The sequence below is a fragment of the Mytilus edulis genome, chromosome 14, assembly GCF_963676685.1.
Source record: "Mytilus edulis chromosome 14, xbMytEdul2.2, whole genome shotgun sequence".
NCBI lineage: Eukaryota > Metazoa > Mollusca > Bivalvia > Mytilida > Mytilidae > Mytilus > Mytilus edulis.
Genome location: NC_092357.1, coordinates 45,401,447 through 45,428,131, shown reverse-complemented (window position 1 = coordinate 45,428,131; position 26,685 = coordinate 45,401,447). Strand labels below are relative to the sequence as shown.

General features: G+C 37.6%; 1 protein-coding gene across 1 annotated transcript; it reads right to left on the bottom strand.

Annotated features, from left to right (window-relative positions):
- Positions 1–287: 287 nt before the first annotated feature.
- LOC139504246 (serine-rich adhesin for platelets-like) lies at positions 288–22,513 on the bottom strand. Its single transcript, XM_071294313.1, has 15 exons — positions 20,822–22,513; positions 19,505–20,764; positions 16,538–19,399; positions 16,001–16,324; positions 15,069–15,857; positions 14,436–15,002; positions 13,893–14,300; positions 13,386–13,787; positions 12,168–13,163; positions 9,390–11,915; positions 8,493–9,176; positions 4,928–8,240; positions 4,133–4,248; positions 1,752–1,889; positions 288–1,499 (listed from the first exon to the last, which is right to left on the bottom strand). The coding sequence occupies exons 1-15, from the start codon at positions 22,511–22,513 to the stop codon at positions 288–290; spliced, it is 17,289 nt and encodes a 5,762-aa protein (XP_071150414.1).
- Between the last annotated feature and the right edge of the window lie 4,172 nt (positions 22,514–26,685).

Below are 26,685 nucleotides of genomic sequence, written 5' to 3'. Positions count from 1 at the left end.
GCTACAATCTTCGTTGTTCTCTCTACATATACTTTTGAAATAGATAAAACGATTTTCACAAGTAAAACAGAAAATCATTCATTACTTGATTTTGAAAACGTTCTGGTGTAAAATCTGCAGTGTTTTGATAATTTTGCTTTTCGAACCAGTAGTTTAAATACATTCCATTAGAGCAAAACTTTAACTTTGCACTGGTTCATTTTTTGTTTCATAAAGCTTATATTAGCCATCAAATATAAATGTCTCTTCAAAAGAATGAGCAAATACGAACAAGTGGTTTTAGACGCTTATTTATATTTCGATGAGTAAATTGTAGTTGTTTGCTCAGTAGTAGGATATGATGTTGCATCTGTCGTTGTCTGTTCAGAAGATAGATCTGATGTTGCATCTGTAGTTGTCTGTTCAGTAGAAGGAACTGATGTTGCATCTGTTTTGGTCTGTTCAATAGTATGAACTGATGTTGCATCTGTCGTTGTTTGTTCAGTAGTGTGATCTGACGTTGTATCTGTCGTTGTCTGTTTAGTAGTAGGCGCTGAAGTTAAATATGATGTTGCATCTGTCGTTTTCTGTTCGGAAGTTAAATCTGATGTTGCATCTGTCGTTGTCTGTGCAGTGGTAGGAACTGATGTTGCATCCGTCGTTGTTTGTTCAGTAGTAGGATCTGATGCTGCATCCGTCGTTGTCTGATCAGTAGTAGAAACTGATGTTGCATCTGTAGTTGTTTGTTCAGTAGTAGGGTCTGATGTTGCATCTGTCTTTGTCTGTTCAAAAATTGGATCTGATGTTGCATCTGTTGTTGTCTGTTCAGTAGACGGAACTGATGTTGCATCTGTTTTTGTCTGTTCAATAGTATGAACTAATGTTGCATCCGTCGTTGTCTGTTCAGTAGTAGGATCTGACGTTGTATCTGTCGTTGTCTGTTTAGTAGTAGGCGCTGATATTGCATCTGTCTTTGTCTGTGCAGTAGTAGGATCTGATGTTGCATCTGTCGCTTTCTGTTCGGAAGTTAAATCTGATGTTGCATCTGTCGTTGTCTGTGCAGTGGTAGGATCTGATGTTCCATCTGTCGTTGTTTGTTCAGTAGCAGGATATGATGTTGCATCTGTCGTTGTCTGTGCAGAAGTTGGATCTGATGTTGTATCTGTCGTTGACTGTTCAGTAGTAGGAACTGATGTTGCATCTGTTGTTGTTTGTTCAGTAGTAGGATCTGATGTTGTATCTGTCGTCTGTTCGGAAGTTAGATCTGATGTTGTATCTGTAGTTGTCTGTTCGGAAGTTAGATCTGATGTTGTATCTGTAGTTGTCTGTTCAGTAGAAGGAACTGATGTTGCATCTGTCGTTGCCAGTTCAGTAGTATGAATTAATGTTGCATCTGTAGTTGTCTGTTCAGTAGTATGATCTGATGTTGCATCTGTCATTGTCAGTTCAGTAGTATGAACTAATGTTGCATCTGTTGTTATCTGTTCAGTAGTAGGAACTGATGTTGCATCTGTCGTTGTCTGTTCAGAAGTTGGATCTGATGTTGCATCTGTCGTTGTCTGTTCAGTAGTAGGAACTGATGTTGCATCTGTTGTTGTTTGTTCAGTAGTAGGATCTGATGTTGCATCTGTCGTTGTCTGTTCGGAAGTTGGATCTGATGTTGCATCTGTCGTTCTCTGTTCAGTAGTAGGAACTGATGTTGCATCTGTCGTTGTTTGTTCAGTAGTAGGAACTGATGTTGCATTTGTCGTTGTTTGTTCAGTAGTATGAACTGATGTTGCATCTGTTGTTGTCTGTTCAGTAGTAGGATCTAATATTGCATCTGCCGTTGTTTGTTTAGTAGTAGGCGGTGATGTTGCATCTGTCTTTGTCTGTGCAGTAGTAGGATCTGATGCTGCATCTGTCGTTTTCTGTTCGGAAGTTAAATCTGATGCTGCATTTGTCCATTATTAGTGTTAGTCGTACGAATAGCTTTGATATAAAAAGAGAAGATGTGGTATGATTGCCCATGATACAACTTTTCAAAAGAGACCAAATGACACAGAAAGTAACAACTATAGGTTACGGTATGCCTTCAACAATGAGCAAAGCCCATACCGTATAGACAGCAATAAAAGGCCCCGACATGACAAATGTAAAACAAATCAAACTAATTGTACGGTTAAAATGTGTACAAAAATTAATGCAAATTCGATCCTTTTTTGCGACTTATTCTGGAATAAGACGATCTTCTATGACATTCTGATATGCATTTAACTGAATAGGGAGCTGCGCCATTAACCAAATAATCAATAAAATTATCATAGTTAGCAGACTTGAAACAAGAACAAAATTAATGTAAACGATAGTTTGAACTCCGTAGAAATAGGTGACATTATGATTGGAAGTGCTTGTTTTTTTTCAAAAAACAAAGATAACTGACTCATTGATTGGTACGTTAGGGTTATGATCCATTTACATAACTCTACTTGCAGGCTGATGACATCTCAATTTAGCTTCTTTACAGTCAATAGCTAACTGACATGACTGAAGAGTCTTATTACTGCTCAATTTGTTCACAAGCTTGATTTTTCGACTGATTCAACACCGACTAACTTTATGAGAAAAAAAGATATTCATTGGTAAAATTTAGAATGGAGATGGAAAATATGACAAAGAGACAACAACCCGACCAAAGAGCAGATGAAAGCGGAAGGCCATTATTAAATCTCCTACGCAGCAAGAAAACCCAACAACTGGAGGTGGACCTCAGTTGACCCAAACATAAAATTCTTTACTAGTTAAGTTAAAATAGACGTCGTATTTAACTCCAAAAGATGTAGTTTGAACTATAATTAAAAAAAAAAAACATTCAAAACTAACACAGGACAAATGCTCATGACTTGGGACAGGCGAAAACATGATTGACAGTTAACCCTTCACCGTATATTACTTCAATACTGATAACTTTTTTAAAAAGTGATATCAAATGTTAAGGCTTAAGAAAAGAAAATATTTTGCTCCGCATTACTTACCGAAATGAAAAGGTGTCTATATCTTCGAAACCAGCAACAGATTTATACTGCTCGACAAGCTAAAACAAATATAGCATCAGTTTACTGAATAGTAGCTTGAGTTAATTTCTTGTATGATAATTGTCTAGGATAGATATCAATTATGGTATTATAATGAACTATTAATTATATATATAATTCATAAATATCGTGTATATGTTGTTTCATTTTTTTCCACATCATGAATCTATACTTTTAAAAATGCTTGTTTATTAACAGTCATAGGCAATTACCCGTTTGAATGTTTTATTGGTTTGCTTTTGCTGACAATGTGAAAAATCTAGCAACGGTTTCAACTAGAACAAATCACAACACAGATGCATTATAACACAGATTATTCCTGTTTTTGAAATTGGCATAATACATTTTGATGTTAAAGTTCCTACCTAAATTAAGAAATTGTTATCTATTAGGAAATTTGAAAAGAAAAATTATGAAAGCATTGCTATTATCTGCTTCAGTCTATAAGCTCAAAATAAAATTTCGAGTTGATGGTTGTAATGAAATTGCAATCAAATTCCTTTGTCCCCCTTTTTTTCTAGCCGTGGCGTTGTCTATTTTTAGATAGATACTAGAATATGAGTTTGAATGTCTGGTAACTTTCGCATCTCTTTGTAAATACTGCATAGTTCTTAATCTATAATCACTTTAACTTGCTATGGCAAGTTATTAGTCTGGCAACCAGAAGAAATTATAACAAAAAAGTGTAGTATGAAAACATTATTTTTTACAAATAAGCTACAATAATTTATAATATTATAATAACTATGTTTTTGTTCATAACGTAAGAAAGTTTTTGATGAATATCTCTCTCTCTCTCTCTCTCTCTCTCTCTCTCTCTGTGTGTGTTTAACTTTTTAAATTCAAGCGTCACTGATGAGTCTTTTGTAGACGAAACGCGCGTATGGCGTATATACTAAATTTAATCCTGGTATCTATGATGAGTTTATCTGTAAACAATAAATATTAACTACATATAGTACCGTCCAGACGAATGTTTCGGCACTGTGCTTAATAACTAGGACTACACAGTTAAAATAATATAGTTAGTGGATAAACCAAAATAGATTTTGACGGTCACTTTATAACACTATACATACCGTGTGATGTAGTGTTCCCGCTAGTTTAAAAGCTTCTTCAGATTTTGGATTATTCAGTGCATCAGGAAACGTCTCGTTTGCTAAAAAAAGTCTGACATCGACGTGAAATTCTGCGTCTGAAAAAAGACTCGAATGAAATAATACGTTTTTTTTCTCGATGTATGCAATTGTAGATACATTGTATTGTTGAATAACAAATAAATAACAAATAGCAATAGAACAATTTACAATTAAGTTCATATCAGTAGTAAACCGGTTCAAATGTGCAATTGTACGTTGTTCATTGGAATATGTATCCAAAATGATCGATTCAATGTTGCCCTGACGTTGACAGTTTCTTCACCATATTTTATGAATACATTTCAATTTTCCATTCATATGTTCCGAATTCACTAAACACATGAAACAACCAATGTATCTATGCAATGTATCAATTTTAATAAAATTATTTGATCACCCCAAAATGCATTAATATTTCATTTCTGTATCAAACATGTGGAAACTTTTCTCAACTGTTGGTTCTCAATACATTAACAATACACAATTTATCATTTGAAAATATGACGCAGGCAAGCTCATTTAAAAAATAAGTTGTACATTTAGAACCCTAAACGGGTTCAGAAAAAAAAAAACAACACAAATACGAACAATCATCAGTCAAAATGACTCTAAAGGGGTTTTATAAAAACAGTTGTTTCCACGTTTTGCTGGATTCGAATGGTTCAAACCAACATTATATAAATGGTCAACCCTGGAGAAATGATATTGAACACAACTAGTGTTAAAAATACTAACCTGTATTAGGTTCTTTTTCCAACGATTCTTCTGTTATTGTGATAAGAGTACTTGTAGATTGAAATGTAGTCAATGTCGAAGTCTTTGTGTATTTAAGAGTAGATGGCCGATCAGTAGAAAGAACTGATGTTGTATCTGTATTTGTCAGATCTGTAGTAGGATCTGATGTTGCCTCTGTAGTTGTCTGTTCTGTAGTAAGTGTTGATGTTTCATCTGTAGTTGTTGTCTGTTTAGTAGTATGGAATGATGTTACAGATGTAGTTGTTTGTTCAGTAGCAGCCGTTGAAGTTACATCTGTTATTTTCTGTTCAGTAGTAGGTGTTGATGTTACAGCTGTAGTTGTCTGTTCAGTAGTAGCCGTTGAAGTTACATCTGTAGTTGTCTGTTCAGTAGTAGGTGTTGATGTTACATCTGTTGTTGTCTGTTCAGTGGTATGACTTGTTACATCTGTAGTTGTCTGTTCAGTAGTTTGCCTTGATGTTACATCTGTAGTTGTCTGTTCAGTAGTATCCATTGATGTTTCATCTGTTGTTTTCTGTTCAGTATTATGAAATGACGTTTCATATGTTGTAATCTGTTCAGTAGTATGTAATGATGTTACATCTTTAGTGGTTTGTTCAGTAGTAGGTCTTGATGTAACATCTGTATTTGTTTGTTCAATAGTATGTAATGATGTTAGAGATACAGTTGTCTTTTCGTTAGCAGCTGTTGATGATACATCCGAAGTTGTTTGTTCAGTTGTGGCCGTCACTTTTGCATCTGTATTTGTATGTTCAGTACTAGGCGTTGATTTTACATCTGAAGTTATTTGTTCAGTAGTTGGCCTTGATATTACATCTGTCGCTGTCTGTTTAATAGTAGGTACTGATCTTGAATCTGTCGTTGTCTGTTCAGAAGTAGGGACTGATGTAGCATCTGAAACTGTCTGTTCAGTAGTAGGATCTGATGTTGCAGCTTTATCTGTCTGTTCAGTAGTAGGATCTGATGTTGCAGCTTTATCTGTCTGTTCAGTAGCAGAAACTGATGAAGCATCTGGAGTTATCTGTACAGTAGTTAAGACTGTTATAGCATGTGGAGTTGTTTGTTCAGTAGTAGGACCTGATGTTGCATCTGTCGTTGTTTGTTCAGTAGTAGGGACTGATGTTGCAGCTTTATCTGTCTGTTCAGTAGTAGGATCTGATGTTGCAGCTTTATCTGTTTGTTCAGTAGCAGAAACTGATGAAGCATCTGGAGTTATCTGTACAGTAGTTAAGACTGTTATAGCATGTGGAGTTGTTTGTTCAGTAGTAGGATCTGATGTTGCATCTGTCGCTGTTTGTTCAGTAGTAGTGTCTGATGTTGCACCTGTCGTTGTCTGTTCAGTAGTAGGCTTTGATGTAGCATATGTTGTTGTTTGTTCAGAACTAGGATCTAATGTTGCATCTGTCGTTGTCAGTTTAATAGTAGGGTTTGATGTTGCATCTGTTGTTGTCTGTTCAGAAGTAGGATCTGGTATTGCATCTGTCGTTGTTTGTTCAGTAGTAGGGTCTAATGTTGCATCTGTCGTTGTTTGTTTAGTAGTAGGGTCTAATGTTGCATCTGTAGTTGTCTGTTTAGAAGTAGTGTCTGATGTTGCATCTGTCGTTGTTTGTTCAGTAGTAGGGTCTGATGTTGCATCTGTCGTTGTCTGTTCAGTAGTAGGATCTGATGTTGCATATCTCGTTGTTTCTTCACTAGTAGGGTTTGATGTTGCATCTGTCGATGTCGGTTCTGAATTGCGATCTGATGTTGGATCTGTCGTTGTCTGTTCAGTAGTAGTAACTGCTGTTGCATCTGTCGTCGTTTGTTCAGTAGTAGGATCTGATGCTGCATCCGTCGTTGTCTGATCAGTAGTAGAAACTGATGTTGCATCCGTAGTTGTTTGTTCAGTAGTAGGGTCTGATGTTGCATCTGTTTTTGTCTGTTCAAAAGTTGGATCTGATGTTGCATCTGTCGTAGTCTGTTCAGTAGCAGGAACTGATGTTGCTTCTGTCGTTGTCTGTTCGGAAGATAGATCTGATGTTGCATCTGTAGTTGTTTGTTCAGTAGTAGAATATGATGTTGCATCTGTTGTTGTCTGTTCGGAAGATAGATCTGATGTTGCATCTGTAGTTGTTTGCTCAGTAGTAGGATATGATGTTGCATCTGTCGTTGTCTGTTCAGAAGATAGATCTGATGTTGCATCTGTAGTTGTCTGTTCAGTAGAAGGAACTGATGTTGCATCTGTTTTGGTCTGTTCAATAGTATGAACTGATGTTGCATCTGTCGTTGTTTGTTCAGTAGTGTGATCTGACGTTGTATCTGTCGTTGTCTGTTTAGTAGTAGGCGCTGAAGTTAAATATGATGTTGCATCTGTCGTTTTCTGTTCGGAAGTTAAATCTGATGTTGCATCTGTCGTTGTCTGTGCAGTGGTAGGAACTGATGTTGCATCCGTCGTTGTTTGTTCAGTAGTAGGATCTGATGCTGCATCCGTCGTTGTCTGATCAGTAGTAGAAACTGATGTTGCATCTGTAGTTGTTTGTTCAGTAGTAGGGTCTGATGTTGCATCTGTCTTTGTCTGTTCAAAAATTGGATCTGATGTTGCATCTGTTGTTGTCTGTTCAGTAGACGGAACTGATGTTGCATCTGTTTTTGTCTGTTCAATAGTATGAACTAATGTTGCATCCGTCGTTGTCTGTTCAGTAGTAGGATCTGACGTTGTATCTGTCGTTGTCTGTTTAGTAGTAGGCGCTGATATTGCATCTGTCTTTGTCTGTGCAGTAGTAGGATCTGATGTTGCATCTGTCGCTTTCTGTTCGGAAGTTAAATCTGATGTTGCATCTGTCGTTGTCTGTGCAGTGGTAGGATCTGATGTTCCATCTGTCGTTGTTTGTTCAGTAGCAGGATATGATGTTGCATCTGTCGTTGTCTGTGCAGAAGTTGGATCTGATGTTGTATCTGTCGTTGACTGTTCAGTAGTAGGAACTGATGTTGCATCTGTTGTTGTTTGTTCAGTAGTAGGATCTGATGTTGTATCTGTCGTCTGTTCGGAAGTTAGATCTGATGTTGTATCTGTAGTTGTCTGTTCGGAAGTTAGATCTGATGTTGTATCTGTAGTTGTCTGTTCAGTAGAAGGAACTGATGTTGCATCTGTCGTTGCCAGTTCAGTAGTATGAATTAATGTTGCATCTGTAGTTGTCTGTTCAGTAGTATGATCTGATGTTGCATCTGTCATTGTCAGTTCAGTAGTATGAACTAATGTTGCATCTGTTGTTATCTGTTCAGTAGTAGGAACTGATGTTGCATCTGTCGTTGTCTGTTCAGAAGTTGGATCTGATGTTGCATCTGTCGTTGTCTGTTCAGTAGTAGGAACTGATGTTGCATCTGTTGTTGTTTGTTCAGTAGTAGGATCTGATGTTGCATCTGTCGTTGTCTGTTCGGAAGTTGGATCTGATGTTGCATCTGTCGTTCTCTGTTCAGTAGTAGGAACTGATGTTGCATCTGTCGTTGTTTGTTCAGTAGTAGGAACTGATGTTGCATTTGTCGTTGTTTGTTCAGTAGTATGAACTGATGTTGCATCTGTTGTTGTCTGTTCAGTAGTAGGATCTAATATTGCATCTGCCGTTGTTTGTTTAGTAGTAGGCGGTGATGTTGCATCTGTCTTTGTCTGTGCAGTAGTAGGATCTGATGCTGCATCTGTCGTTTTCTGTTCGGAAGTTAAATCTGATGCTGCATTTGTCGTTGTCTGTGCAGTGGTAGACTCTGATATTGCATCTGTCGTTGTCTGTTCAGAAGTTGGATTTGATGTTGCATCTGTCGTTGTCAGTTCAGTAATATGAACTGATGTTGCATCTGTTGTTATCTGTTCAGTAGTAGGAACTGATGTTGCATCTGTTGTTGTTTGTTCAGTAGTAGGATCTGATGTTGCATCTGTCGTTGTCTGTTCGGAAGTTAGATCTGATATTGTATCTGTTGTTGTCTGTTCGGAAGTTAGATCTGATGCTGTATCTGTAGTTGTCTGTTCAGTAGTAGGAACTGATGTTGCATCTGTCGTTGCCAGTTCAGTAGTATGAATTAATGTTGCATCTGTAGTTGTCTGTTCAGTAGTATGATCTGATGTTGCATCTGTCATTGTCGGTTCAGTAGTATGAACTAATGTTGCATCTGTTGTTATCTGTTCAGTAGTAGGAACTGATGTTGCATCTGTCGATGTCTGTTCAGAAGTTTGATCTGATGTTGCATCTGTCGTTGTCTGTTCAGTAGTAGGAACTGATGTTGCATCTGATGTTGTTTGTTCAGTAGTAGGATCTGATGTTGCATCTGTCGTTGTCTGTTCGGAAGTTGGATCTGATGTTGCATCTGTCGTTCTCTGTTCAGTAGTAGGAACTGATGTTGCATCTGTCGTTGTTTGTTCAGTAGTAGGAACTGATGTTGCATCTGTCGTTGTTTGTTCAGTAGTATGAACTGATGTTGCATCTGTTGTTGTCTGTTCAGTAGTTGGATCTGATGTTGCATCTGTCGTAGTCTGTTCAGTAGCAGGAACTGATGTTGCATCTGTCGTTGTCTGTTCGGAAGATAGATCTGATGTTGCATCTGTAGTTGTTTGTTCAGTAGTAGAATATGATGTTGTATCTGTTGTTGTCTGTTCGGAAGATAGATCTGATGTTGCATCTGTAGTTGTTTGCTCAGTAGTAGGATATGATGTTGCATCTGTCGTTGTCTGTTCGGAAGATAGATCTGATGTTGCATCTGTAGTTGTCTGTTCAGTAGAAGGAACTGATGTTGCATCTGTTTTTGTCTGTTCAATAGTATGAACTGATGTTGCATCTGTCGTTGTTTGTTCAGTAGTATGATCTGACGTTGTATCTGTCGTTGTCTGTTTAGTAGCAGGCGCTGAAGTTAAATATGATGTTGCATCTGTCGTTTTCAGTTCGGAAGTTAAATCTGATGTTGCATCTGTCGTTGTCTGTGCAGTGGTAGGAACTGATGTTGCATCCGTCGTTGTTTGTTCAGTAGTAGGATCTGATGCTGCATCCGTCGTTGTCTGATCAGTAGTAGAAACTGATGTTGCATCTGTAGTTGTTTGTTCAGTAGTAGGGTCTGATGTTGCATCTGTCTTTGTCTGTTCAAAAGTTGGATCTGATGTTGCATCTGTTGTTGTCTGTTCAGTAGACGGAACTGATGTTGCATCTGTTTTTGTCTGTTCAATAGTATGAACTAATGTTGCATCCGTCGTAGTCTGTTCAGTAGTAGGATCTGACGTTGTATCTGTCGTTGTCTGTTTAGTAGTAGGCGCGGATATTGCATCTGTCTTTGTCTGTGCAGTAGTAGGGTCTGATGTTGCATCTGTCGTTTTCTGTTTGGTAGTTAAATCTGATGTTGCATTTGTCGTTGTCTGTGCAGTGGTAGGAACTGATGTTGCATCTGTCGTTGTTTGTTCAGTAGTAGGATCTGATGCTGCATCCGTCGTTGTCTGATCAGTAGTAGAAACTGATATTGCATCTGTAGTTGTTTGTTCAGTAGTAGGGTCTGATGTTGCATCTGTCTTTGTCTGTTCAAAAGTTGGATCTGATGTTGCATCTGTCATTGTCTGTTCAGTAGTAGGAACTGAAGTTGCATCTGTTTTTGTTTCTTCGGAAGATAGATCTGATGTTGCATCTGTAGTTGTTTGTTCAGTAGTAGGATATGATGTTGCATCTGTCGTTGTCTGTTCGGAAGATAGATCTAATGTTGCATCTGTAGTTGTTTGTTCAGTAGTAGGATATGATGTTGCATCTGTCGTTGTCTGTTCGGAAGGTAGATCTGATGTTGCATCCGTAGTTGTCTGTTCGAAAGATAGATCTAATGTTCCATCTGTAGTTGTTTGTTCAGTAGTAGGATCTGATGTTGCATCCCTCGTTGTCTGTTCGGAAGATAGATCTAATGTTGCATCTGTAGCTGTTTGTTCAGTAGTAGGATATGATGTTGCATCTGTCGTTGTCTGTTCGGAAGGTAGATCTGATGTTGCATCCGTAGTTGTCTGTTCAGTAGAAGGAACTGATGTTGCATCTGTTTTTGTTTGTTCAGCAGTATGAGCTGATGTTGCATCTGTTGTTGTCTGCTCAGTAGTAGGATCTAATGTTGCATCTGCCGTTGTCTGTTTAGTAGTAGGCGCTGATGTTGCATCTGTCTTTGTCTGTGCAGTAGTCGGATCTGATGTTGCATCTGTCGTTTTCTGTTCGGAAATTAAATATGATGTTGCATTTGTCGTTGTCTGTGCAGTGGTAGACTCTGATATTGCATCTGTCGTTGTCTGTTCAGAAGTTGGATCTGATGTTGCATCTGTTGTTATCTGTTCAGTGGTGGGAACTGATGTTGCATCTGTTGTTGTTTGTTCAGTAGTAGGAATTGATATTGCATCTGTCTTTGTCTGTGCAGTAGTAGGATCTGATGTTGCATCTGTCGTTGTCTGTGCAGTGGTAGGATCTGATGTTCCATCTGTCGTTGTTTGTTCAGTAGCAGGATATGATGTTGCATCTGTCGTTGTCTGTGCAGCAGTTGGATCTGATGTTGTATCTGTCGTTGACTGTTCAGTAGTAGGAACTGATGTTGCATCTGTTGTTGTTTGTTCAGTAGTAGGATCTGATGTTGTATATGTCGTCTGTTCGGAAGTTAGATCTGATGTTGTATCTGTAGTTGTCTGTTCGGAAGTTAGATCTGATGTTGTATCTGTAGTTGTCTGTTCGGAAGTTAGATCTGATGTTGTATCTGTAGTTGTCTGTTCGGAAGATATATCTGATGTTGTATCTGTAGTTGTCTGTTCGGAAGTAAGATCTGATGTTGTATCTGTAGTTGTCTGTTCGGAAGTTAGATCTGATGTTGTAACTGTAGTTGTCTGTTCAGTAGAAGGAACTGATGTTGCATCTGTCGTTGCCAGTTCAGTAGTATGAACTAATGTTGCATCTGTTGTTATCTGTTCAGTAGTAGGAACTGATGTTGCATCTGTCGTTGTCTGTTCAGAAGTTGGATCTGATGTTGCATCTGTCGTTGTCTGTTCAGTAGTAGGAACTGATGTTGCATCTGTTGTTGTTTGTTCAGTAGTAGGATCTGATGTTGCATCTGTCGTTGTCTGTTCGGAAGTTGGATCTGATGTTGCATCTGTCGTTCTCTGTTCAGTAGTAGGAACTGATGTTGCATCTGTCGTTGTTTGTTCAGTAGTAGCAACTGATGTTGCATCTGTCGTTGTTTGTTCAGTAGTATGAACTGATGTTGCATCTGTTGTTGTCTGTTCAGTAGTAGGATCTAATATTGCATCTGCCGTTGTTTGTTTAGTAGTAGGCGGTGATGTTGCATCTGTCTTTGTCTGTGCAGTAGTAGGATCTGATGCTGCATCTGTCGTTTTCTGTTCGGAAGTTAAATCTGATGTTGCATTTGTCGTTGTCTGTGCAGTGGTAGACTCTGATAATGCATCTGTCGTTGTCTGTTCAGAAGTTGGATTTGATGTTGCATCTGTCGTTGTCAGTTCAGTAATATGAACTGATGTTGCATCTGTTGTTATCTGTTCAGTATTAGGAACTGATGTTGCATCTGTTGTTGTTTGTTCAGTAGTAGGATCTGATGTTGCATCTGTCGTTGTCTGTTCGGAAGTTAGATCTGATGTTGTATCTGTAGTTGTCTGTTCGGAAGTTAGATCTGATGTTGTATCTGTAGTTGTCTGTTCAGTAGAAGGAACTGATGTTGCATCTGTCGTTGCCAGTTCAGTAGTATGAATTAATGTTGCATCTGTAGTTGTCTGTTCAGTAGTATGATCTGATGTTGCATCTGTCATTGTCGGTTCAGTAGTATGAACTAATGTTGCATCTGTTGTTATCTGTTCAGTAGTAGGAACTGATGTTGCATCTGTCGATGTCTGTTCAGAAGTTTGATCTGATGTTGCATCTGTCGTTGTCTGTTCAGTAGTAGGAACTGATGTTGCATCTGATGTTGTTTGTTCAGTAGTAGGATCTGATGTTGCATCTGTCGTTGTCTGTTCGGAAGTTGGATCTGATGTTGCATCTGTCGTTCTCTGTTCAGTAGAAGGAACTGATGTTGCATCTGTCGTTGCCAGTTCAGTAGTATGAATTAATGTTGCATCTGTAGTTGTCTGTTCAGTAGTATGATCTGATGTTGCATCTGTCATTGTCAGTTCAGTAGTATGAACTAATGTTGCATCTGTTGTTATCTGTTCAGTAGTAGGAACTGATGTTGTATCTGTCGTTGTCTGTTCAGAAGTTGGATCTGATGTTGCATCTGTCGTTGTCTGTTCAGTAGTAGGAACTGATGTTGCATCTGTTGTTGTTTGTTCAGTAGTAGGATCTGATGTTGCATCTGTCGTTGTCTGTTCGGAAGTTGGATCTGATGTTGCATCTGTCGTTCTCTGTTCAGTAGTAGGAACTGATGTTGCATCTGTCGTTGTTTGTTCAGTAGTAGGAACTGATGTTGCATCTGTCGTTGTTTGTTCAGTAGTAGGAACTGATGTTGCATCTGTTGTTGTCTGTTCAGTAGTAGGATCTAATATTGCATCTGCCGTTGTTTGCTTAGTAGTAGGCGGTGATGTTGCATCTGTCTTTGTCTGTGCAGTAGTAGGATCTGATGCTGCATCTGTCGTTTTCTGTTCGGAAGTTAAATCTGATGTTGCATTTGTCGTTGTCTGTGCAGTGGTAGACTCTGATATTGCATCTGTCGTTGTCTGTTCAGAAGTTGGATTTGATGTTGCATCTGTCGTTGTCAGTTCAGTAATATGAACTGATGTTGCATCTGTTGTTATCTGTTCAGTAGTAGGAACTGATGTTGCATCTGTTGTTGTTTGTTCAGTAGTAGGAACTGATGTTGCATCTGTCGCTTTCTGTTCGGAAGTTAAATCTGATGTTGCATCTGTCGTTGTCTGTGCAGTGGTAGGATCTGATGTTCCATCTGTCGTTGTTTGTTCAGTAGCAGGATATCATGTTGCATCTGTCGTTGTCTGTGCAGAAATTGGATCTGATGTTGTATCTGTCGTATCTGTCGTTGCCAGTTTAGTAGTATGAATTAATGTTGTATCTTTCGTTGACTGTTCAGTAGTAGGAACTGATGTTGCATCTGTTGTTGCTTGTTCAGTAGTAGGATCTGATGTTGTATCTGTCGTCTGTTCGGAAGTTAGATCTGATGTTGTATCTGTAGTTGTCTGTTCGGAAGTTAGATCTGATGTTGTATCTGTAGTTGTCTGTTCGGAAGTTAGATCTGATGTTGTATCTGTAGTTGTCTGTTCAGTAGAAGGAACTGATGTTGCATCTGTCGTTGCCAGTTTAGTAGTATGAATTAATGTTGCATCTGTAGTTGTCTGTTCAGTAGTAGGATCTGATGTTGCATCTGTCGTTGTCTGTTCGGAAGTTGGATCTGATGTTGCATCTGTCGTTCTCTGTTCAGTAGTAGGAACTGATGTTGCATCTGTCGTTGTTTGTTCAGTAGTAGGAACTGATGTTGCATCCGTCGTTGTTTGTTCAGTAGTATGAACTGATGTTGCATCTGTTGTTGTCTGTTCAGTAGTAGGATCTAATATTGCATCTGCCGTTGTTTGCTTAGTAGTAGGCGGTGATGTTGCATCTGTCTTTGTCTGTGCAGTAGTAGGATCTGATGCTGCATCTGTCGTTTTCTGTTCGGAAGTTAAATCTGATGTTGCATTTGTCGTTGTCTGTGCAGTGGTAGACTCTGATATTGCATCTGTCGTTGTCTGTTCAGAAGTTGGATTTGATGTTGCATCTGTCGTTGTAAGTTCAGTAGTATGAACTGATGTTGCATCTGTTGTTATCTGTTCAGTAGTAGGAACTGATGTTGCATCTGTTGTTGTTTGTTCAGTAGTAGGAACTGATGTTGCATCTGTCTTTGTCTGGGCAGTAGAATGATCTGATGTTGCTTCTGCCGTTTTCTGTTCGGAAGTTAAATCTGATGTTGCATCTGTCGTTGTCTGTGCAGTGGTATGATCTGATGTTCCATCTGTCGTTGTTTGTTCAGTAGCAGGATCTGATGTTGCATCTGTCGTTGTCTGTTCAGAAGTTGGATCTGATGTTGCATCTGTCGTTGTCTGTTCAGTAGTAGGAACTGATGTTGCATCTGTTGTTGTTTGTTCAGTAGTAGTATCTGATGTTGCATCTGTCGTTGTCTGTTCGGAAGTTAGATATGATGTTGTATCTGTAGTTGTCTGTTCAGTAGAAGGAACTGATGTTGCATCTGTCGTTGCCAGTTCAATAGTATGAATTAATGTTGTATCTGTAGTTGTCTGTTCAGTAGTAGGATCTGATGTTGCATCTGTCGTTGTCTGTTCGGAAGATAGATCTGATGTTGCATCTGTAGTTGTTTGTTCAGTAGTAGGATATGATGTTGCATCTGTCGTTGTCTGTTCGGAAGATAGATCTGACGTTGCATCTGTAGTTGTCTGTTCAGTAGAAGGAACTGATGTTGCATCTGTTTTTGTCTGTTCAGTAGTATGAACAGATGTTGCATCTGTTGTTGTCTGTTCAGTAGTAGGATCTAATGTTGCATCTGTCGTTGTCTGTTTGGTAGCAGGCGCTGATGTTGCATCTGTATTTGTCTGTGCAGTAGTATGAACAGATGTTGCATCTGCTGTTGTCTGTTCAGTTGTAGGATCTGATGTTCCATCTGTCGTTGTTTGTTCAGTAGCAGAATCTGATGCATCTGTCAATGTCTGTTCAGAAGTTGGATCTAATGTTGCATCTGTCGTTGTCTGTTCAGTAGTAGGAATTGATGTTGCGTCTGTTGTTGTTTGTTCAGTAGTAGGATCTGAGGTTGCATCTGTCGTTGTCTGTATGGAAGTTATATCTGATGTTGTATCTGTAGTTGTCTGTTCAGTAGAAGGAACTGATGTTGCATCTGTCGTTGTCAGTTCAGCAGTATGAATTAATGTTGCATCTGTAGTTGTCTGTTCAGTAGTATGATCTGATGTTGCATCTGTTATTGTCAGTTCAGTAGTATGAACTGATGTTGCATCTGTTTTATCTGTTCAGTAGTAGGAACTGATGTTGCATCTGTCGTTGTCTGTTCGGAAGATAGATATGATGTTGCATCTGTAGTTGTTTGTTTAGTAGTAGGATCTGATGTTGCATCTGTCGTTGTCTGTTCGGAAGTTAGATCTGATGTTGTATCTGTAGTTGTCTGTTCAGTATAAGGAACTGATGTTGCATCTGTCGTTGCCAGTTGAGTAGTATGAATTAATGTTGCATCTGTAGTTGTCTGTTCAGTAGTATGATCTGATGTTGCATCGCTCATTGTCAGTTCAGTAGTATGAACTGATGTTGCATCTGTTGTTATCTGTTCAGTAGTAGGAACTGATGTTGCATCTGTCGTTGTCTGTTCAGAAGTTGGATCTAATGTTGCATCTGTCGTTGTCTGTTCAGTAGTAGGAACTGATGTTGCATCTGTTGTTGTTTGTTCAGTAGTAGGATCTGATGTTGCATCTGTCGTTGTCTGTTCGGAAGTTGGATCTGATGTTGCATCTGTCGTTCTCTGTTCAGTAGTAGGAACTGATGTTGCATCTGTCGTTGTTTGTTCAGTAGTAGGAACTGATGTTGCATCTGTCGTTGTTTGTTCAGTAGTATGAACTGATGTTGCATCTGTTGTTGTCTGTTCAGTAGTAGGATCTAATGTTGCATCTGCCGTTGTCTGTTTAGTAGTAGGCGCTGATGTTGCATCTGTCTTTGTCTGTGCAGTAGTAGGATCTGATGTTGCATCTGTCGTTTTCTGTTCGGAAGTTAAATCTGATGTTGCATTTGTCGTTGTCTGTGCAGTGGTAGACTCTGATATTGCATCTGTCGTTGTCTGTTCAGAAGTTGGATTTGATGTTGCATCTGTCGTTGTAAGTTCAGTAGTATGAACTGATGTTGCATCTGTTGTTATCTGTTCAGTAGTAGGAACTGATGTTGCATCTGTTGTTGTTTGTTCAGTAGTAGGAACTGATGTTGCATCTGTCTTTGTCTGGGCAGTAGAATGATCTGATGTTGCTTCTGTCGTTTTCTGTTCGGAAGTTAAATCTGATGTTGCATCTGTCGTTGTCTGTGCAGTGGTAGGATCTGATGTTCCATCTGTCGTTGTTTGTTCAGTAGCAGGATCTGATGTTGCATCTGTCGTCGTCTGTTCAGAAGTTGGATCTGATGTTGCATCTGTCGTTGTCTGTTCAGTAGTAGGAACTGATGTTGCATCTGTTGTTGTTTGTTCAGTAGTAGTATCTGATGTTGCATCTGTCGTTGTCTGTTCGGAAGTTAGATCTAATGTTGTATCTGTAGTTGTCTGTTCAGTAGAAGGAACTGATGTTGCATCTGTCGTTGCCAGTTCAATAGTATGAATTAATGTTGTATCTGTAGTTGTCTGTTCAGTAGTAGGATCTGATGTTGCATCTGTCGTTGTCTGTTCGGAAGATAGATCTGATGTTGCATCTGTAGTTGTTTGTTCAGTAGTAGGATATGATGTTGCATCTGTCGTTGTCTGTTCGGAAGATAGATCTGATGTTGCATCTGTAGTTGTCTGTTCAGTAGAAGGAACTGATGTTGCATCTGTTTTTGTCTGTTCAGTAGTAGGATCTAATGTTGCATCTGTCGTTGTCTGTTTGGTAGCAGGCGCTGATGTTGCATCTGTATTTGTCTGTGCAGTAGTATGAACAGATGTTGCATCTGTTGATGTCTGTTCAGTGGTAGGATCTGATGTTCCATCTGTCGTTGTTTGTTCAGTAGCAGAATCTGATGCATCTGTCAATGTCTGTTCAGAAGTTGGATCTAATGTTGCATCTGTCGTTGTCTGTTCAGTAGTAGGAATTGATGTTGCGTCTGTTGTTGTTTGTTCAGTAGTAGGATCTGAGGTTGCATCTGTCGTTGTCTGTACGGAAGTTATATCTGATGTTGTATCTGTAGTTGTCTGTTCAGTAGAAGGAACTGATGTTGCATCTGTCGTTGTCAGTTCAGCAGTATGAATTAATGTTGCATCTGTAGTTGTCTGTTCAGTAGTGTGATCTGATGTTGCGTCTGTTATTGTCAGTTCAGTAGTATGAACTGATGTTGCATCTGTTGTTATCTGTTCAGTAGTAGAAACTGATGTTTCATCTGTCGTTGTCTGTTCAGAAGTAGGATCTGATGTTGCATCTGTCGTTGTCTGTTCAGTAGTAGGAACTAATGTTGCATCTGTTGTTGTTTGTTCAGTAGTAGGATCTGATGTTGCATCTGTCGTTGTCTGTTCGGAAGTTAGATCTGATGTTGTATCTGTAGTTGTCTGTTCAGTAGAAGGAACTGATGTTGCATCTGTCGTTGCCAGTTCAATAGTATGAATTAATGTTGTATCTGTAGTTGTCTGTTCAGTAGTAGGATCTGATGTTGCATCTGTCGTTGTCTGTTCGGAAGATAGATCTGATGTTGCATCTGTAGTTGTTTGTTCAGTAGTAGGATATGATGTTGCATCTGTCGTTGTCTGTTCGGAAGATAGATCTGACGTTGCATCTGTAGTTGTCTGTTCAGTAGAAGGAACTGATGTTGCATCTGTTTTTGTCTGTTCAGTAGTATGAACAGATGTTGCATATGTTGTTGTCTGTTCAGTAGTAGGATCTAATGTTGCATCTGTCGTTGTCTGTTTGGTAGCAGGCGCTGATGTTGCATCTGTATTTGTCTGTGCAGTAGTATGAACAGATGTTGCATCTGCTGTTGTCTGTTCAGTGGTAGGATCTGATGTTCCATCTGTCGTTGTTTGTTCAGTAGCAGAATCTGATGCATCTGTCAATGTCTGTTCAGAAGTTGGATCTAATGTTGCATCTGTCGTTGTCTGTTCAGTAGTAGGAATTGATGTTGCGTCTGTTGTTGTTTGTTCAGTAGTAGGATCTGAGGTTGCATCTGTCGTTGTCTGTACGGAAGTTATATCTGATGTTGTATCTGTAGTTGTCTGTTCAGTAGAAGGAACTGATGTTGCATCTGTCGTTGTCAGTTCAGCAGTATGAATTAATGTTGCATCTGTAGTTGTCTGTTCAGTAGTATGATCTGATGTTGCATCTGTTATTGTCAGTTCAGTAGTATGAACTGATGTTGCATCTGTTGTTATCTGTTCAGTAGTAGGAACTGATGTTGCATCTGTCGTTGTCTGTTCGGAAAATAGATATGATGTTGCATCTGTAGTTGTTTGTTTAGTAGTAGGATCTGATGTTGCATCTGTCGTTGTCTGTTCGGAAGTTAGATCTGATGTTGTATCTGTAGTTGTCTGTTCAGTATAAGGAACTGATGTTGCATCTGTCGTTGCCAGTTGAGTAGTATGAATTAATGTTGCATCTGTAGTTGTCTGTTCAGTAGTATGATCTGATGTTGCATCGCTCATTGTCAGTTCAGTAGTATGAACTGATGTTGCATCTGTTGTTATCTGTTCAGTAGTAGGAACTGATGTTGCATCTGTCGTTGTCTGTTCAGAAGTTGGATCTAATGTTGCATCTGTCGTTGTCTGTTCAGTAGTAGGAACTGATGTTGCATCTGTTGTTGTTTGTTCAGTAGTAGGATCTGATGTTGCATCTGTCGTTGTCTGTTCGGAAGTTGGATCTGATGTTGCATCTGTCGTTCTCTGTTCAGTAGTAGGAACTGATGTTGCATCTGTCGTTATTTGTTCAGTAGTAGGAAATGATATTGCATCTGTCGTTGTTTGTTCAGTAGTAGGATCTGATGCTGCATCCGTCGTTGTCTGATCAGTAGTAGAAACTGATGTTGCATCTGTAGTTGTCTGTTCAGTAGAAGGCGCCGATGTTGCATCTGTCGTTGTCTGTTTAGTAGTAGGATCTGATGTTGCATCTGTCGTTGTCTGTTCGGAAGATAGATCTGATGTTGCATCTGTAGTTGTTTGTTCAGTAGTAGGATATGATGTTACATCTGTCGTTGTCTGTTCGGAAGATAGATCTGATGTTGCATCTGTAGTTGTCTGTTCAGTAGAAGGAACTGATGTTGCATCTGTTTTTGTCTGTTCAGTAGTATAAACAGATGTTGCATCTGTTGTTGTCTGTTCAGTAGTAGGATCTAATGTTGCATCTGTCGTTGTCTGTTTAGTAGCAGGCGCTGATGTTGCATCTGTATTTGTCTGTGCAGTAGTAGAATCTGATGTTGCATCTGTCGTTTTCTGTTCGGAAGTTAAATCTGATGTTGCATCTGTCGTTGTCTGTGCAGTGGTAGATTCTGATAATGCATCTGTCGTTGTCTGTTCAGAAGTGGGATCTGATGTTGCATCTGTCGTTGTCAGTTGAGTAGTATGAACTGATGTTGCATCTGTTGTTATCTGTTCAGTAGTAGGAACTGATGTTGCATCTGTTGTTGTTTGTTCAGTAGTAGAAACTGATGTTGCATCTGTCTTTGTCTGTGCAGTAGTAGGATCTGATGTTGAATCTGTCGTTTTTTGTTCGGAAGTTAAATCTGATGTTGCATCTGTAGTTGTCTGTGCAGTGGTTGGATCTGATGTTCCAACGGTTGTTGTTTGTTCAGTAGCAGGATCTGATGTTGCATCTGTCGCTGTCTGTTCAGAAGTTGGATCTGATGTTGCATCTGTCGATGTCTGTTCAGTAGTAGGAACTGATGTTGCATCTGTTGTTGTTTTTTCAGTAGTAGGATCTGATGTTGCATCTGTCGTTGTCTGTTCGGAAGTTAGATCTGATGTTGTATCTGTAGTTGTCTGCTCAGTAGAAGGAACTGATGTTGCATTTGTCGTTGTCAGTTCAGTAGTATGAATTAATGTTGCATCTGTCGATGTCAGTTCAGTAGTATGAAATGATGTTGCATCTGTTGTTATTTGTTCAGTATTAGGAACTGATGTTGCATCTGTCGTTGTCTGTTCAGAAGTTGGATCTGATGTTGCATCTGTCGTTGTCTGTTCAGTAGTAGCAACTGATGTTGCATCTGTTGTTGTTTGTTCAGTAGTAGGATCTGATGTTGCATCTGTCGTTGTCTGTTCGGAAGTTAGATCTGATGGTGTATCTGTAGTTGTCTGTTCAGTAGAAGGAACTGATGTTGCATCTGTCTTTGTCTGTGTAGTATTATAAATTAATGTTGCATATGTAGTTGTCTGTTCAGTAGAAGGAACTGATGTTGCATCTGTTGTTGTTTGTTCAGTAGTAGGATCTGATGTTGCATCTGTCGTTGTCTGTTCAGAAGTTGGATCTGATGTTGCATCTGTCGTTGTCTGTTCAGTAGTAGGAACTGATGTTGCATTTGTCGTTGTTTGTTCAGTAATAGGAACTGATGTTGTATCTGTCGTTGTTTCTTCAGTAGTAGGATCTGATGTTGTATCTGTCGTTGTCTGTTTAGTAGTAGGATCTGATGTTGCATCTGTCGTTGTCAGTTGAGTAGTAGGATCTGATGTTGTATCTGTAGTTGTCTGCTCAGTAGAAGGAACTGATGTTGCATCTGTCGTTGTCAGTTCAGTAGTATGAATTAATGTTGCATCTGTCGATGTCAGTTCAGTAGTATGAAATGATGTTGCATCTGTCGTTGTCAGTTCAGTAGTATGAATTAATGTTGCATCTGTCGATGTCTGTTCAGTAGTAGCAACTGATGTTGCATCTGTTGTTGTTTGTACAGTAGTAGGATCTGATGTTGCATCTGTCGTTGTCTGTTCGGAAGTTAGATCTGATGGTGTATCTGTAGTTGTCTGTTCATTAGAAGGAACTGATGTTGCATCTGTCTTTGTCTGTGTAGTATTATGAATTAATGTTGCATATGTAGTTGTCTGTTCAGTAGAAGGAACTGGTGTTGCATCTGTCGTTGTTTGTTCAGTAGTAGGATCTGATGTTGCATCTGTCGTTGTCTGTTCAGAAGTTGGATCTGATGTTGCATCTGTCGTTGTCTGTTCAGTAGTAGGAACTGATGTTGCATTTGTCGTTGTTTGTTCAGTAATAGGAACTGATGTTGTATCTGTCGTTGTTTGTTCAGTAGTAGGATCTGATGTTGTATCTGTCGTTGACTGTTTAGTAGTAGGATCTGATGTTGCATCTGTCGTTGTATGTTCAGAAGTTGGATCTGATGTTGCATCTGTCGTTGTCTGTTCAGTAGTAGGAACTGATGTTGTATCTGTCGTTGTTTGTTCAGTAGTAGGATCTGATGTTGTATCTGTCGTTGACTGTTCAGTAGTAGGATCTGATGTTGCATCTGCCGTTTTCTGTTCAGAAGTAGGAACTGATGTTGCATCTTTCGTTGTCTGTTCAGTAGTAGGGTCTGATATTGCATATGTAGCTGTCTGTTCAGTAATAAGATCTGATGTAGCATTTGTAGGTGTGTGTTCATAAGTAGGGGTTGATGTTACACACGTAGTTGTCTGTTCAAAAGTAAGATCTGATGTTGCATCATTCGTTGTCTGTTTAGTAGTAGAATCTGATGTTGGATCTGAAGTTGTCTGTTCAGTAGTAGGAATTGATGTTGCATCTGTAGTAGTCTGTTCAGTTATACAATCTGATGTTGCATCTGTATTTGTCTGTTCAGTTGTTTGAACTGATGTTGCATCTGTCGTTGTCTGCTCAGTAGAAGTAACTGAAATTGCCTCTGTTGTTAGGTCAAAAGTAAAAACTAATGTTGCATCTGTCATGGTTTGTGCAGTAGTAGGAACTGATGTTGCATCTGTAGTTGTCTGCTCAGTATCTATAAATGAATATGATTTTCAGAAGAAAGAACGTTCAATTTAATTATGCATGTCAAATATCGAATAATACGGTATATTACTTAAATTTAGAGACTTAATTTTTCATGACCTAATTGCTAAATGTAAAAAAATACTAACGGTGGAGTAAAATGAAAAGGTAGTTAAAGACCGCTCACTAAATTAATTGTAATCTTGCAGTAAATTTTATTTAATCTATTGGGATAGATCCGTCGCTAATTTCGCTGGCATTCAATAAAAACAGCACATGTTGTACATGTTGTAAGTCTCTTTTCGAACTTTATAATAGTTGGGTTTTATCTGTACGTATCAACTTTATATTGAATTGTCTGAAAATCTACTGAACATGTGCTGACTTCAGGATAATTTGTTAAACAATATTCATAGACTATAACACTCAACATGACTCAATGTTTGTTGTTGTGACTCAACAGATGATGTTAGGATCAAATTGACTACTACCTATATTATTTTAGAACAAATGCAAACCTTTTGCAAATCGTTGTTAATGATTTTAGTGTTTTACGATAAACCTGTATAATGTGCATTTTTTTTTTTGAAGCGATTGCAAAACGATACAAAGACTTGTATATTCCTTCAATTGAAATAAAAAAAAATATACGAAACTATACTCAAATGGAAATATGAATTAACGAATGAGCCGCAACCTGTTTAATGATGGCAGTGTTTAAATACCGTTTTTCCTACTTGAAATTCGAATGATATATTGTTCTGAGACCACCGTAGGTAAAAAATTAAAGGGAAGTATTTCGTTTCTCTTTTATATTATGACTGATGTTTTTTATATGTTTGCCTGTGTTGTATTTTTTGTATAGGCCATATTTTTTTACTTGTCTTGGACTTGGCTAAAATTGTCTTTTCTCTCTTTTTCCTAATTGTGAAAATCAAGTTATTCCTATATTAACACACATATTCCAATTATCCTGTCATTGTTCATACTAGCTGTTTGTTTATATAAAATACATATTATATCACTGTATAAACAAAATTCCTCCGATATATTTGATCACATATGCAATCTTAAGAGAGTATACTGTTTTCCGAAAAGAATTGGGTTTTTTTAAATGTTAGTTATTACTTTGATTTTATAATCATTGATCATGCTATAATAAAACATTGTAAGGAAGTAAAACCCCCATTTTGAAATTTCTGTTCCTGTTATTTTGTCAAAGCTCCTAACTTGAAATATGTTTTTGCACATAACTTTATATGTTTTTGTAGATTTAAAATATATAGTCTGTCATTAAAATATCAAAATTCGTGTCTACAAAAGAATATGCAATCTTAAGAGAGTATACTGTTTAACGAAAAGAATTGGGTTTTTTTAAATGTTAGTTATTACTTTGATTTTATAATCATTGATCATGCTATAATAAAACATTGTAAGGAAGTAATACCCCCATTTTGAAATTTTTATTCCTGTTATTTTGTCATAGCTCCTAACTTGAAATATGTTTTTGCACATAACTTTATATGTTTTTGTAGATTTAAAATATATAGTCTGTCATTAAAATATCAAAATTCGTGTCTACAAAAGAATAAGTTAAAAATAAGTTTTCGTAAGTAGATTTGAATGAACTTTTATCTGAAGAACAACATAATATCAAACTAGAAAAACGAAGGTAAGTTATTTAAAAAAAATATATATTTGAAATGTTATTAAATAATGAGATGAAATTTCGTTGTCAATGAGACAACTATCAATCAAAGCAAATATTCACTTCATCAAAAGGATTATATGTAGACATTGGTATCATTTAGAAAGTAAAATATAAGTGTAATACAATTACCTACCTCTAGAAAGTAGAACAATAATACTAAACACTTTTAGTAAGTTTGTCATTTTTAATGAATTATGTTAATGTCCATACACTAGTTGCTAATCAGGCAATACGGAATCATTTCTCAAATTGGTTTCTAAAATAAATATTAACTTAAATAGTTAAAAATATAGATCAACATATAATATTGATTTTATTTATTTGTGCTAAGCGGTAGCAAAGTTAACGCTTAAACTATTAGATGATTCCGCGATAAATTCGTGTAGCATTAAGATGCAGATGTTCCGTAGACCAATTAAAAACGAACACGAAAAGTTTTCAGCATTTTTGAAAACATAAAGCTAATTAAATGTTTGCGACTAAACATCCAAATTATCCAATGATAAACTGCCCGTTGTACATTCATATCGGTATTTTGTATTATAGTTTTGCAATAATTCTTGATACACTACTATACCTTCGGTTAGAAATTTTCGTTTCACGTCATCGTGGTGTTTTTGGGTTCTTAGACATGCCTTATGCGCACTAATTTCTATAAGAGAACCGGTTTGGGGATGACAACGTCCCCATTTCGCTTTATTATTGTATTGAATTTGACGAAACCAATAAAATAAAAAAAAGGTACCTTGACAGAATTCTAACATACACATTTAACACATTTACCTATAATAATAAACTGCCAAAGGTGAACAAATCCTCAACTCACCAAGTCACATTATTAAAAAGTTTCATCCTTTCCTGCTAACGAGCATTGGTTGTTCAATGAATGAAAAGGATAACATATTATAACGAAATTAAGAATTTGAACTTTGTGTGAAGCTGTAAATCAATGTTTTTTTTTAGAATGTTAAGTGGCACTTCATAGTCAAATAACACTTGTCTGGTTCAAATCGATTTACGTTCCTGTGGTCTCCTGGCAGCGTTCGATGATTGAGTTGTTTCTATAAAGGTAATTCAACCAGGTTAAATCAATTATTGTCTGCACTAGCGTTGGCTATACCAAGTGAGGAAATGGACAGTTGTTATCCTTTCCGTTGATGGTTCAAGAAAGACTTTGAGTTTATCATTTGATTAGGGACTTTCCGCGATTTTTGTTTTTGTTATTCTACCTTTTATCTATCTCCTGTAAGTCAATGACAACTTGTTTGATGTCTTCTTTCTTCAAATGGTTTTGTCGTATCAACCATAATGTTTCGACTATAACTGCAATGTAGGTTGCTCATTTGCATATTAATTAACATGTGCCAGAACGACAGTTGTTGTCCATGTATTACTGGTGACTAAAAGCTTTGCAGCAATTAATTAATATCAAAACTTTTAACATTTCTGGTTTTAGCGTCATTGGCGATGCTTTTGTATACAAAAAATACGTCTGGCGTAAACAAAAATGAGATATTTGCGATGAGTTTATTTACAACTGATTTCATGTTACTGATAGTTGAATTATTCCCTTCTGATATCACAAGACAAAGATTCAGCCGTTATTTACTGTATTGTTTATAAGTTTTACTTTATATATAATATAAGTTGTTCTTGTAAGATAAATGTATTAACATATATATATATATTTTTTTTTAATTTATTGTGTAAAATACAGTTTTACAATCGAATGAAATAGTATTAAAGGTTTAAATCGTGTGGAATGCACCAAAGCACCGCCGAAGGAATTTACTGACTCTAACCAATGCGTATATGATTGACAGAAATGTCAGCCAGGTATGTTCTAAATTCTGTATAATTCCTTCTGTGTTGGCTTCCGTTTCTACCTTTAAAGTGTGTTTCAGCAATTACACGGTTTAAACTGTATTCCAATACATTTTTTTTTCTGCAATATATTCATTTGCATTTTAGTTAATGCAAACCAATTATTGCGGTAATCTGTCTATAATTGTTTTTGACTACTCGATTAACAGTTTAGCAAATCAAAATGTGTCACGCTATCATCTCATATTATTTTGGTCACAAATGATCATCAACGAATCTTGCCACCGTGTATCGTAGTTATAGGGACAGTAAAAGGAGTTTTCTCGAAACAGCATGTTTTGGTATTCCTGAGTACTACATTTCTGTGGCCTTATTTCGATGTTTCTTACTCATAATCGGGTTTATATAACATTTTGATACTGAGTAGTGTAGGTATAGACCAAAAATAATATTACACTAGAAAGGAACAATTTTAGAAATCCGTGTGACGAAAATATTTCGATATATTCAACAATCTCAGGTAGGTCAGTTATTGAATGTTTTCACAAAAAGAAGGATTTCAAGTTCACTAAGTAATCATTAGAAAAGTCTTAA

Coding starts and splice junctions, on each gene's coding strand:
- LOC139504246 (XM_071294313.1), bottom strand. CDS start 22,513: ATGACAGATGCAACATTAGTTTTTACTTTTGACCTAACAACAGAGGCA. Junction 15,003..15,068: donor CCGAACAGACAACGACAGAT/GCAACATCAGAT, acceptor ACTACTGAACAG/ACAACGACAGATGCAACATC. Junction 13,788..13,892: donor CTGCACAGACAACGACAGAT/GCAACATGATAT, acceptor ACTTCCGAACAG/AAAGCGACAGATGCAACATC.